Source organism: Ascidiella aspersa, chromosome 2 (assembly GCF_963924565.1).
Source record: "Ascidiella aspersa chromosome 2, kaAscAspe10.2, whole genome shotgun sequence".
NCBI lineage: Eukaryota > Metazoa > Chordata > Ascidiacea > Phlebobranchia > Ascidiidae > Ascidiella > Ascidiella aspersa.
In genome coordinates, this window is record NC_139448.1 from 38,802,089 (window position 1) to 38,816,896 (window position 14,808).

The window sequence follows — 14,808 nt, forward strand, 5'->3', positions numbered from 1 at the left end:
TAATTTGATAGTTTTGTGAAACATCAAACATCCTTTGTTAAAGTTGTCTCAGAAATGCATCAATGACATTTTGACTCGTTGTTTTCTTGTAATTAATCGTCCTTTTAACTAAAAACAACCAAAGTAGGCAACACCTGTCTTATATCAGTTATAATAGGAATTATGTTAATAGTTGACATTATCAGGTCCTAGATATTTGAACATGCAAAGAAGTTGCTTATCCTAGTATTCTTACAAGGACTAACCAGAAAATAAGTTAAGTTTAAGGTGTTTAAGTATTTGATAAGAGTCGAGCAAAGTTTATTAGCTTACCTATTTTTAGTATTACTTAGAGCTATTAATGATTTGTTTATTTTCAAAGAACAGTTTTGTTATAAAATGCTCTTTGTGGAAAATAATGTTTAAATTGTAAAAAGTGTTTCAGTTTATTGGTAGAAAAAGTATATCTTTAGGAATTTTTTTCTTACATTTAACATATCTCAGTTTTCATATGTTTGCACCATCCTAGTTTCATTGGAATTATTTCAAACAGTAATGTATTATTTCATTATTTGTTATCTAAATTATAAATTATTAAACATGTTAATAGTAAACAGGGTTTGGAGTAAAATCATGGACATATTGTATTTTTATAGGACAGAAAACCCTGTGGTCAATTTTTGCATTACTTCTGACAATACAGAAAATAGTTCAAAACATTATAAGTTATTTCTGTCTGTTTTATATGTAAGAAAAAAGTGAAGTTTATATTTTTGAGTTGGTGGTTATAATTTGTGTTCAATGTATGTTTTGCAAGATGGGTAATGGAGGTATTTTGATTTGTATGTCACAAACAATATGTCACAAGAAATAGAACAACTTTAATTTCACCTGTTACAACAAATAACTTAAGCAGCAGGTCCATAGAATCTTATAAGGAATTTATTATGTTTTTTTGAACGGTAAAAATGTTTCATGTGTAAGCAAAGAATAAGGTTTAAATTTTTTACGGTTTAATTTGTGTTGCATATTGTTCAGATGTGACTGGGTCTGCTTAGGCGCGATCAAGTGTTTTAAGCAAATGGAAAAGATCGAAAGTCGGGCAGAACTCACGGGGAAAAGGATCATAATCTTGCCCAATGATGCAGAAGATGACAATAACAAAGATTTGCCCTGTGAGAAATGGATTATCGATAAAAACTGGAAATCGGCGATTGTACGTTGCATAACTGGGAATGACACAAGCTCCAAAGACCAAGTGGTAGGTTATAGTCTCAGATAAGTTACATGCAAATTTAGCAACATATTTTATATCAATATTGATATTTTGTTGGTTGATTGTATTGCGATGCTGTTAGTCTGGTAATTGTTAAACCTGGGTATTACTAATTATGTTGCATCCAATATTAATTAAAGATATATTTTTACAAAAAAAATATTTATTTGAAAGTAAAATTTACATATATTTTCAAACTTTTAGGAATAAATTGAAAGAATAAACTTTCTGCTGTATCCCCACTTGTAATAGTGATTTATTGCCAACTTTCACAAGAAGTCAGTTTTAAATCACTTACCTCGCTTGTTTCTCTTCACTTGCTTACTCATCCAAGTGTGTGCAGCGATTGTTGTACAGCCTCAGGGCACACTGTAATTAGATCAAGAGTGCCGACACTCAGCACAATGCACTGCACTGTTCAAACTAGTTGCTATAAAATTTGCAATAAACCCTCAAATTCATTACATTTCTCGCTTAATTTGTTGTTTTAAACGACCGCTACATTGTCAAATCCAAATAAGATATATTAAATAATATATATATAGTTAAAATATATCAATTTAATCGTTTCAAAATTATATGTATAAAAAATGTTAAGCAACCTAAATTTATTTTGTTTAAACATGTTTGGAATGTTTATTAAACTTGGCATCTAGATGGCATATTTTAATATATTTTTCAAATTCTAGTCTTATAAAATACAAATTCTAATTACATGTATAGTCACAGAAACTTTGTGTTTTTCATCACCGACTTACATTGTTTAAATTCGTGATATAGAAAACAAATATAAATTGTTTCACTAGACTAGAACTAAACACAGATAATAATAATCAAGACAAGATTAACTTACAGTCACAAAATGTAAATACACCAAATCAAACGTAACTTGTTCCCTTTGTGCATTTTGCATAATTCAAAGTCATTTGCTTTGAAGCTTATTATTTAAGTTTTTGAATTTTAAGAAAAGTTGCAAAAGTTTGTTCTGTTGCAAAAGTTTGTTCGCCAGTTTAAGAAACCTTGCATTGTATATAGTTCTGCTTACAACCAATAATAATAATCACTTATTATGGCAGGCATGTGTGGAGTGGGCAGACCAGCCGTGGCAAGATCGTGAGTGGGTTGTTTTCAGCGAATGCGCTCACGTGTTCGTTGAGGAACAAGCCGTTGTAGCTGAACACCCAACCAAGAAACAACTTCTACCCGCCTTGGTAAGTCTTCTCTGATAATAGCACTTTATTATTAGAATGCCTAAAAACTAGTATGACACACCAAACATTGTATTTGACATCACTTTGAACAACATAAACACTTTAAACAACATTTTATTCATGCAAAATATAACTTCTGCTGTGAGCTATTGAACTGTGGACAAACAAAAATAATTTGCAACATTTTTAATGACTGATTCTAAACTAATGTTAGATACCAATCATTGCACTTTATGCAATTCGTTTTTTTTCATATTTTTTTATAATGTTTTTTTAAAGATATTTTAAGCTCGATTTTTTGTTTTTTTCAAAATGAAGGAAAACTTATTCACATAAAAAACATGGATTAAAATGTTAAAATAACACTTTAGTATCATGCCAAACAAAATAAATACTAGTAACTATTTAAAATCCGATAGCAAATGTTGTGTGTTTGCCATACATCTAATTTAGTTATGTGATGCAGGCCAAACTATTATGCTGCAAAAATCTACTTTAAATCAGTGACAGGTTATATTGATATGTTTACGAGAAATTTTCGTTGATTTATATAAGCAACATGTAATATATATTCTGACCAAAATACAAAAATATGCCGACTAAACACTCAAATGGTACTAACACATTCCTTTTTATCACTTTTTATTTGCTTAAAGTTACTGAAATACTCGCAGCAAACGGCTTCGTTAATAATTAATTCACTGTCACTGTTACAACTCAAAATACTAAATTGTCTCTGTAGCTATTGCATAACTTTAACAACTATCTTGATTAAACCTTATTTGAGCATTAATATTTAATAAATACTTTTTTTTTCTAATAAACTTGTTTTAATCCTTATGATTCATATATATATGTATAGCTTGTATAAACATCACTCTTATATATAAAAGTTTCATGTTTTGATTAACTTTTGGTAATAAACATATTTTTTTATTTTCAATGTTTTGAAATGGACTAACATTGTCATAATTGAAGTTTTTTATGGCTAACATTATAACTATATAGTTTTTAATATTCTTAGTTTAACAAATACAAAAAAAAATCTTCTTAATGTACAACTTTCATTGATTAGTAAATGACTTCCCTTACTACACCAGTGTCTGGATAATTTTGGAAACCATGACCCATGTTGATTTGGTTGCTTGCATTTCAATGGGATCTCGGCTCAAATTTCCACAAAGCCACTTTAAATATCTGCCACTCTATTTCTGAAGTTTGTTCAGCAAATTTCCTAAAACTCTTGTGTTTATTATTGGTATGATTATGGATTTTAAATTAAAATCACTTTAAAGGGGCATGGAACTATTATAAAACAAATATTTTTTTTCTTAGTACAAAATGGTAACTATGATAAATTTGATAAACTGTCCTTTTTTAATTATTGAGAAAACACAATACACTGGTTTCATGAAAATTAGGCCAGAGCATTCAAAAAAATTGAGATATATTATTTTCTGTTGTTCTCAAATTTACATTATTATTATTTTTTAATTTCCTTTTTTATAATTATATAAATATTTGTGATTGCTCATAAAAGTGTAAGTCTTTGTTTTACTCTAAATTGGTTTACATAGAATTGTTTACACTTTGGCACATCCTGTCTGGCCATAAATCTCTAACACACAGGGCAGTTTAAACACACAGCAAGGCGCACAGGCCATTAAAACTTCACTCTCAAATAAGTGTTCATGTAGTGAGGCATTGATTTTTGTGTGATTTAATAAAGGCAGCAAAGCCACAACAGGAAACCTTAAATAAGTTGCAGCAGACACAAAGTCTCTTGTCCATTTTGTTTGTCCCCACTCCAACCAACCCAAGCTTTCTCTCATATCAATGCCTGGCTGACTTGGCCAGTGTTTCACAATGGTGTGTCCACTGATATTTTGAAGCTATTTTTACAAAACTATTGCTGGGTAAATTTAATATTACTTGGTTGCAACTAAAGTTGCACATTCTTAAGAAAGCTTTTTTGATAAAACACTTTCTGTAAACCAGACATGTCCTAGGTAACCACTCAATTTACCCAACTTTATAAACCATTACTTATCCAAACCCCTACCAAGACATTCATTTTGTAATATTTGAAAAAGGTATATATTCCCAATGTAATTACATCAGTGTGTGCATGCATGAAGCAATTTTTTTTTCTTATTTCCTATTTCCAGACTACTATTTTTGTGTGTGTAAATAATACAATCAATACTTGTTAATCTTGAAAAGTTTCCCAAATTTTGCGAACAATTAGTTGTTGTAAATACTCTATCGTTCAATAATTGGTAGATATTTAAGAGACACAGGTACTTTTATGTAATTACATTACTATACTTAAGTTTTTTCACAAATACTACGCATTAGCTTGTAACATCTTTTAACAATACAAGTTTTGCATAATTTTGTGAACAATTACATATTTAAATGTTTTAGAATTAGTTTCAATGATTTAGGAAAATCAATGATATTCTTAACGCTATCACATTACTGAACATGCACAAAATCAATTTTGATATTATCTGTAGTAGAATTAGATCTCTGGGTTGATTTTATCATTATTTATTGTTGCAATAAAACAATTTAAACTTTATGTTCCTTGTCTTTTAGGCGTTTACTCCCTACAGTGAAGAAGCCAACACAAAGCAACACAGACTTGTTGATTTCTTTGCTGATACGACCAGGTATGTTACCTGGATGCAGCTATAATTAATTGCCGGCACCTAGCACATAATTAAACCCTTGAAGCAAACAGCCACTTATAATGGATTCCTAAATTTCTATGCAATGTTTAAATCTTGTTACAACTACAAAATAACAAAAGTAACTGTGTTTTTATTAAAATTTATCCCATGTTCAACTTCATTGGAGAATATCTCTTGTTTATAGTTGTGTTACAACATGTTAAACACGCACAGTGCCATCCTGGGTTGTATGTAGCAGCGGCTGATGCTTCTTCTAGCACTTGAGTGCTTGGTTTTGTTGTATGGGCAGTAGTGATGTAATTCCATAAGTGGGTCGCTCAAAACATTACACGCGGTAGTTCTACTCCTGTTAAGGTTCTGTGTCTCTTTATCCACAACATTTCAACTAGTCCACTTGGTTAGTTATAATAAAGATTTACCGCTGAAATTATGTTTATTTTCTTTTCAGGTTGTTTATCAAAACAAGTGATTTGAAAGTCGTTGAAAAGGTAAACAAATTCTATTAATAAAACAACCTTATATGATCTGTAATTTTTAAAGGATTTTGACAAAAATAAAAATTTGAATTTGTGTATATGAGTAGATGTATAGAATAAAAGAAAATCATTAACAAATATAGTGTTCTACCAATACCAGGTATTTAAATACCGAAGGCCCTAAAACTTTGCCTAACCTTTCCTATCATACAACTCTTTTAGTCAATACAGTCTGCATTGACACACCAATGCACTCTTTGTTAAATCAGTTTTAAAAAACACTATATTCACAAAAGTTGGCAAAATGACTGTATATTATATGTTGAGAATTATAATCTAGTTTATAATTAATTTGGTGAACAAATTAGGAAGGTTGAAATCTTCATTCATTTTCAACATAGTGAGAAGGCATTCATTCATTTTCAACATAGTGAGAAGGCATTTTTAATGTGTTTTAATAAATAAATGTAAAAAATAAAGCAGATTATTGAAAACACATTGCACATATATCGGTTGACAAAATTAGTGTTTTCCCCTATCTTAACCTATTAGCAATTTTTAATTAGTTCAACAATTAAGATGCTTTAAGCAGTTAAACTACCTATTGTTTGTGCTGTTCAGCTGGGCCAGAAACAGGAGGTAATAATTTGATTTCTTGTTTATGCAATTGTCGACATCATTGGCAGGAAACTGACTTGACAAGTCTGTCGTGCATGAACGCAGCCGCAAACTGTGACCAGCTGCTCGGCACCGAAGTACGGAGGTGGATTGAACTGCAGAAAATGCAGAAGATTCTCATTGAAAGTGAGTCAATTCTAAAAATTTGAACACATTACTGCTAAGTTTAATACTAATTTAAATAGGTTACATGTTATATATTAGCTATTAGTGCACTATTTGTGATATTATGGTCATTAAACACACTGCAACCGCATATCAGTTAAAACCTAAATTCCAGCAAATCTAAACCCTCGTTTTTCACTTTGTTTTTGGATGCTTTAAATGTTTTGCTTGTGGACACATAGACACCTTGAAAAATAAGGCACACACTTTTAAACTTTTTGGATTCCTTAAATGTTTTGCTTGTGGGCACATAGACACCTTGAAAAAATAGGCCTAATACTTTATTAAACATAATTTTGTTTGTTATGAATGTGTATTGATATGAAGTTTAAAGTTTGCTCAAAAGTTTTCCCAGTACTTAATCCACTTTGAAATTATCTTACAAATGTTGAAAAGCTGTTAAGCACCAGTATAGTGGGCTTTGTTAATGATTAACATTTTATATTTTAATGTAGTGTTCCATGCTTTATGTGACAACTTAAATATACTTTGAGCTTGTTGGATTTAGTCACACACACACACACAGTCAGACAAACTTTGTATATTGCTGCATGAAAAACCTGAAGGAGTTTCACATTTCTGAATCAGTTCTTTTAATCTCCAGTTTAACAATTTGTGAGTTTCTGTATGTTTAATTGATTAAAAACGATGTTTTGAGCAATAAAAAGTGAAATTGCTAAACCAGGGTGGTCCAAGATTGCCATATTAACAAGCCATAAAGTTATTTCTGAATTATTCCACATGCGGTGTGTTACATGAGTGCTACGTACACATAACAATGTATTTGTATTTTTTAACTATAACGTTTTTGAACATTTTAAAACCATAAAAAAAAAAAAAAATTAAACCCATTGCTGTTCTTAGATCACTTATCTTGAAAGAGTAGGACACAAACTAAAATAAATGACGAAATAATTAAATTAAACAACATTCCATGAACCACAATCAATGTGGCCTCATCACAGATCAACCTATGTTTAACCATCAGAATGTTACAACAGATGTTTAAAGACTGAAACCATTTATCCACTAACCTTTCATGCACATGCAATTCTTGTAATCAATACATTCTGTTACTGACACACCCATACACTAAGTAAGATAAATTTAGTGAATGAATGTGCCACCTAATCACGCTGACTGCTAACTACAGATTTGTTGATGTTAAATACAATGTTTGGTGTGTCATACTTGACAAGCATTCTATTAATACACTGCTGGCAACTGGCATGTTGTTGTCTGTAACCCCACTTCTCTAGTAATCAGAGGAGTGTGTTAAATTCTGAACTGTTAGGCATAATGGTTTGTGTTTAATCACAAAAATACAAAATTTATTCTACATATTTGTTCACACTAACACTAAACTAGCATTCATGCCAAAACCTATATATATCAGTGAGCCATGTTATATAACATTTCCCACTAGTAGTAATTCTAAATTTATTCTGAATAAAATAGTCTGCCTGAATTTGATACTTCATATTTAAGTCTTTAAAATTCTTTGAATATCTTAGAATTGATTTAAAAAATGTTTTTGAAAAAACCCATGTTTATTCCTAAGTTTTTGAATTTATTTGTTTGAATTTACTTTTGAATATACCAGCTTAAGACATGTATTTAGAAAGTGTCAATGTTTCAACAATATATTTTGAATGTGTGACTGTGAACAATGGCGTCTTCCCAGATTTTTTTCAATTGTATTCAAAATGTGTCTTGTGATCTGATTTCAGGCCTTTGAAGACTGAAACATTTTTTTGAAAAAGTATTAATATTTTTATAAAATTTTGTGGCAACCTCATACTGATGATGCTAATTATAGAAGTTAAATTTAAAAACTGTTTTTTAGTTAGTTGATTCTTTTAATCATATTTATTATGTGAACTTTATTTAATACTGATAAATGCTTTATTGATAGTGTCTTACTACAACCTCTAACAATTATGACAAACATATATTGCGAATATTGTATGTCTTTATTTTTTATAGTTTTTACATTTATTTTAATCCAACTACAAACTTTCCCTGATTTGCTGCGACACTTCTTGTCAATATTGTCAACAAAATGCATTTTTTTCATTAATGATCAACTTGCTAAAACAGCATGTGACACATTTAAACTACGGCCACTAGTTGAGTGGTATGTAACTATGTTTACTATGCTTGACAAACAAATGTTATATAAAGGTATCAATGCTCCTCTCAAACTATTCCCATGTGGGATGCTCATATGTTACAAGTCCTACAACTACATGAAACTATAGTTTAACTCGCAATACATTTTTAACATTCAATAAACCATGAATACCAAAACCATGCACATTTCATTAAATGTTTTGGTGTATTGTGAATTTCCATAACTTAAACATATACACAAGCAAGAACACACCAAATAAGAAATACAGAAGTAGGTAGCATTTTGTGAACAATTCTAATTAATGTAAATGTTTTAATTAATTGTAGAGTTTTCTTTATATATATGTTGTCGTGACAAACAACTCTAGGGGTATTAGCGTTTATGCTAGTTATAGGATGTCTTTATAAAGTAGGTAATTTGAAACTTTTTGTGGGACATTAGGAACAGGAAGTTATGTTGATAACGAGGAATGCTTTCATTCTAGCATATAAATGCTAATTACATTGTATCTCCTACTAAATTATTTAAGAGGTTGTAAAATTGTGATTAAACATTCTGTTATACTTTTAGTTACATTCTTAAATATTATTAATATCATAAAAGCCTTTAATTTTAATATGGCGTTTTCAACATAAAGTGTGTTATAAAGCCTAATGAGGTTAAGAAAATAAAAATTGGTATAACCAACAGAAATAATCATATTTATTTTTATCTATGACTGTTTTGCAAAAGGTTGTATTTAATAAAAATAAATTTGGGTTGTCTTTGAAATAAGCAATTCAAGTATACAAAAACAGTTGAGAAAAAGCTTCATTTTAAGACATAGTAAGAATATCAAAGCCTATACAGAAGTAAGTAGCATTTTGTGAATGTTTCGAATAACTTTTTATTCAGTTTCAACATAGTGAGAAGGCAGTTATTATAAGTGTATATATATATTCTGTAAACGTTTTGGTATTCTTGCTACATCTAGCTCCAACCTCCAACCATTCTGCTCCACAACTTCATTTTAACATTTAAATAATCCGCTGTTAAGATTGTTGACTGTTTAACTTTCAAGCAGAGAACAAGTTGTTACCAAAACACTTTGTGATGGATCTTCTGTTTGAAATTAATAGCTTCCTGTCCCCACTAATGCTTAAACACGACAAATTACCCTTCTTCAAATTATTTGCTAGACACAGTAATTGCCGTCAATTCCTCTTTGTAGAAATGTTCCTAAAAATAAGCCAAAAACACAGTATTTTTTTAAATGACTTATACTTGTTAGAAAACTACAATCATAATCCTTCTAAACTTTCCCTAACCAAGGAAGAAACAACACTCAAATGTGATTTTAGTAAAATTTTAAACGTTTTGGATATCTTTTTATTTTTTTTATCATAGTGTTGAAAATAAATATATAGATTTTTAAAACATTTAAAATTTTGTATACTTCTATCTGAGCTTCAAATGATATTCCTACTGTACGTCCAATCAACATATTTAATCATTCTGCTTCAAACGTGACTATTTTCCATATTTTTTTAGATTTATATAAACGTTGACTGAAATCCATTATTAGTTGACATTTGTCCCATATCCAATCCATTGGTTAAAATTAAAGTGTATTTTTAGGTACAATTTCTACAAATCTGTAAAGTAGCTTGAAAAGAAAAAAAACATACAATTTGATCAACTCAACATATTTAGCTTTGACTTTTGTTTTTGAAGTTTATTGTGTTGTTGTAACAACAGTTTTGTATTCCCATAATAGAGAGTGACAAACATTTAGTTAAACTCTGCTTTGTTGTTAACATACAATTTGATATACTGACATCAGACGTGATACATTCGTTTTTATATAGTACAATGTTTTTGTATTTACACACATAGTAAAACAAAAATATCAGCACATAGAAAGTTAAAAACATTTTTTTTTGTAAAAATCAAAATATTAAAGAATTGGTTTACTATATACAAAAGAAACCTAGACAAAGTTTGAGATATTTCAAGTTCAATATATTGTTGAATAATTTCCAACATTTATATTTTAGATTCTTTTTGTTTGGCCGGCACCAGGGTCCAGGTTTATTGGCCCAATTCGTCAGTTCAATGGAACAGCGCCGTGGTGACAGGCCACGATGTAGAGGGACAACTACAGATCATGACTGACATGGTGAGCTGTGGGTAATCACTTGCAAACAAGATTTATACTTAGAAAAAGCTCAACAAAAACAGTAATATTTAGTAGACCATTGTTACTTCGTGCTTGAGAAACAACTATGCTTTTTATAAAAGTATCAGAAGTAGAAACGTAGGTAATATGGTGTGGGGTTCATGTGATTCATAAAAGTTATTTGCTTTTGCGGATTGAATAATTTGTGTTGTTTCATTCGATTTATATAAAGTTGTTAATGATTGTACAAGTTCATCACTATAAATGAAAAATTTTAATTGACTATCTGTTTATAGTTAGTGTTTGTTTTATTTATTACTTTATTTAAAATGTTGAATTTTAGAGCCATAGCAAGTAAATGTGCTTTTACCAATGTTCACTATTGATTTAATTTTTGAATTTTTTATCCAAATTTTGTTTTGTTGGCATTATGTTTTGTTTTACCTTAAATTTGATAAAATAAGAAGACAACAAAATTGACCAGTAAATATAAAGTACTTTAAGAATCAAAATATTTACCTACAAAAACAAAACAACAAAGAGCAAAACATCCTAACAACCAGCTTTTTAACTAAAACAACAAATAAAACCGTTTTTTACTCAAGGTGTTGACTCAAACGTCGGTTAACCCTCGCTTGACTCAAGTCAAGTTCCTCGACACAACGATAATATCGGAGATAATTCCCGATGGAGGAGCCACGGTTGTTCGAAGAAGCAGACGCAGCACTCGATACAATAGCTCCAGTTCTATGGTAAGTACAATAATATCAGATCGGAACCAGTACCTGATGCCCAGTCGTAGAATCTGTATTATACTAGGGTGGTATTGGTATCCATAACACCAATAAAATGCTATTCAACGCAACAATTCTACATAAAAGGATTAATTTGTCAAAAATTATGAGGCTAATAACTAAAGGTAACTAAATTTTTTAACACTAACACAAATTTTGGCCTTAAATAGCATTAGGAAATGTCTGATAATTTATCAGGTTGTAGCCGATACCCAATGTCAAGTAAAAGCATCTCTAATTGTCTAATACTCTGGTGATATCTGCGTCGATTTAGTATGGTTAATGTAGACAGTGAATGTGAATTCATGACTTGTGATAGACTGTTTAAATTTTTTTTAGTTTTGAATACAAATGTGAGGATGACCTTTGCACACTTTTAAACCTTTGCTTTTGTCCTATAATTGTGAATGGTATAAATGAAGCAAATCCAAAAAAAACTTTTTTTTTGGACAAAGATATATTTGAAACATTACCACGAACCTGTTAAACTACAAGTTTCAACTTTTAAACAAGTTATTTTAGATATAAAGCGGTACACTTGGCTTAACTATTACATTTAAGTACCAACTGCTAATTCCTTGCTGTAGTTACAGAAGGTTAACTTTTGTGAGACAATTTCTATTACTTCGAACACCCCATAACGCACAGTATGCAACACTTGTCAAGTTTCGAACCATTTTCTTTTAATTTTAATTTGTTTTCAGGACTCTCCATCAGGAAAGCAGAAAGCCAGACTTGGAAAGCGACGATCTTGTGTCGGACGTGTCGGATCCCAAATCACAACAGGTTAGGCTTTTTAAATACCATATTGATACAATTTTTTCAGGTTAAAAAATATATTTTTATTACACATTTTTGCATAATTGTTTTATTTAAATCATCAAAACATTCTGTCTTAAGGTTATCACACATGAAAAATTTCAACATTTTTTTTTATTGCTTTTTTTTAACAAATATTTTTGGTTCCAGGAATGAAGAAATCGAGCAGCGGCCCGTCGTCCCCCGCAAGCAAGCCCTCTACCCCCGGATCGGTGGAACCGGCGGCCGAAAGCCCCGGCGCCCCAAGTCCCCCGACCCCAGTGGCACCAGCTACAGACACCTCAGGCCAATCTGTGAAAGATAAAACAAAAATTAACGAACAACAATCACCAAAGCCCCCCGATGATAGTGGATTGTCTGAACAAGTGTCAATCAAATCGCCCCCAGAAGTACCAAAAAAGAAGCATGAGGTTGAAGATCATGGCAAAAGTGTGGAAGATAAACTTGCAACGAGTCTTGCGCAACAAACAGCGCCAACAGCACACGAAACACTTGATATTTTCAACCACAGGGGTACAACACAGAGTCCTGTATGCACGATACCAAAGAATTTATCCCCAGTAAGCGATCAAAATAACAGCTTAACAAACCCTAGGGATAAAACCCCACCATTGCTTAATTTGAAGGGTGAAAAACAACATGAACCAAGTTTGCAGGATAAAAAACAAGCCCCATCATATACAACGGGTGAAACAGCACCCACAGACCACACAGTTGAGCCATTAGCTCTTATCAAGGTGAAAAACGAGCAAGTTTTTAAACCCGACTCCTCAATGCTTCCCGACATCAGCGCAGATGAAGAGGACACTAAAAACGCTGCGTCGCTGTTACTCAGCATGTCCAACAACACTCTACACAGCCGTTTGATCAAGCGCGACGTCGATCACATGACCCAGCCGTCGACCAATCACAAGCCTACCTCAAGCTCACTGGAGCGTGTCGATTACAACAAAGGTGTAAGCAGAACAAGTCAACCACATCATTCTACCTCACTCCACGCAACCAACATCCGCCACAACAATATTAGTAAGTCCTAACATGTGTTGTTGTAAAAACTTGTCTACTTAACACCATACTCTGTAGGTTGTAACTAGGGGGGTTGTTCGATAATAGCATAGTATCGGAACGGATACTTGATGCCAAGTGGAAGTATCGCTACTCTGCCGATACTAAGGTGATAATACCCTAGTATCAGTGCCAAACCTGAATTAGCCTTTTAGTCATGATTTGCAATCCAGTTTTTGCGATCCTAAAATCCAAGTGGCACAGCAGACTTGGGGTGTTTTTAGGTCTCTTGCTGTGCCAACGATTTTGATGATGCAGTTTTGTTTGCGTTCGGCAGTTTGTCTATCATAGCATATCATTATGCTTGGCAAACATAAAAATTACGTATTTACGAGTTACAACACAATGTTTACCAAATTGAATGGCATTTTTTTTAAAGTAGCAAATTAACAATAAAAAAATGTAAGTTTCCCAGCAGTAAAATACAACCCAACAAACATTATGTCTGAATTCAATTTTATCAATTTGAATGAAATATGTTTTCTTTCAAAAACAAAACCTTTAGGAAAATAGTTTTTGATGCAGAATTAGAATTTTTTTGTACTATATGGAGAAAACATTGTTGCAAAGGTTTTGTTCAACCTTCATTAGTTAAATCAGACCTGCCAACCAAACTTTGTTCATACTTCAATGTTCATATTCATCGGTTTAGCAATATTTTAGCAAACAATTGATGTTGCGTTGAACTGCTTAGAAGGTGACTATGTTTTTGAAAGGTAAGTTTATTGAATTGTCTTTGCTTACAAATGGCAAATCATAATAATGGGTAGGAGTCTGCACAACGTGAAGAATGTTAAACAACCAAAATCTGTGCAACCTTGCTGCAATTTTAAACAGTTACCTCTGAAAAAGCTTGAAGAAGTTCAAGGTAAGTAATTACAGAGGCAGATTTAAGCAGGTGTACTTAATTGTTATTGTCAGAATCTAAATCACGCTTCACAAACCCCCCAAAAAACATTTTTCGTAACTTCTGTAAGTTTTGCATTTCTATTAAAACCAGTCAATCGCAGTTGTGCCGAACGCCCTAAAAAAACACAGTCAGTGAAGTTTTAAACCTTTCACAAGCGCGCAAAACCAACAGGCCAATAATCCGCTTAACTTGCCAACTCAATTCGCAAACTCCGTCGCATTTTTTCCGCTACTGGCGGTAGGGAGCCGCGTTTGAATGTCGCGATGGTGTGCGGTGATGCGTGACGCCGCACTGTGATTGATCGTTTTGTCGCCGTTTCCCGCTTTTCTAAGCGGATTGTTGCGTCACAGCCGATCGGTTTCCGAGTATAGGCCGATGGAAGCAAACATATGCCTTCGGGCAACTTTGTAGAGGTAATTTAAGCGGATAACAGATGCCTCTGTACAT

The 14,808-nt window shown here is 31.8% G+C and overlaps 1 protein-coding gene across 1 annotated transcript; it reads left to right on the forward strand.

The window, feature by feature from the left end:
* Positions 1–1,047: 1,047 nt before the first annotated feature.
* LOC146165676 (uncharacterized) lies at positions 1,048–13,423 on the forward strand. Its single transcript, XM_083380998.1, has 9 exons — positions 1,048–1,240; positions 2,332–2,466; positions 5,068–5,141; positions 5,611–5,650; positions 6,325–6,442; positions 10,652–10,773; positions 11,379–11,525; positions 12,272–12,353; positions 12,537–13,423. Exons 1-9 carry the CDS (start codon positions 1,061–1,063, stop codon positions 13,421–13,423), a joined length of 1,785 nt encoding a protein of 594 aa, XP_083237124.1. The 5' UTR covers positions 1,048–1,060.
* The last annotated feature ends 1,385 nt before the right edge of the window (positions 13,424–14,808 follow it).

Coding starts and splice junctions, on each gene's coding strand:
- LOC146165676 (XM_083380998.1), top strand. CDS start 1,061: ATGGAAAAGATCGAAAGTCGGGCAGAACTCACGGGGAAAAGGATCATA. Junction 5,142..5,610: donor TTCTTTGCTGATACGACCAG/GTATGTTACCTG, acceptor TTTTCTTTTCAG/GTTGTTTATCAAAACAAGTG. Junction 6,443..10,651: donor GCAGAAGATTCTCATTGAAA/GTGAGTCAATTC, acceptor TTTATATTTTAG/ATTCTTTTTGTTTGGCCGGC.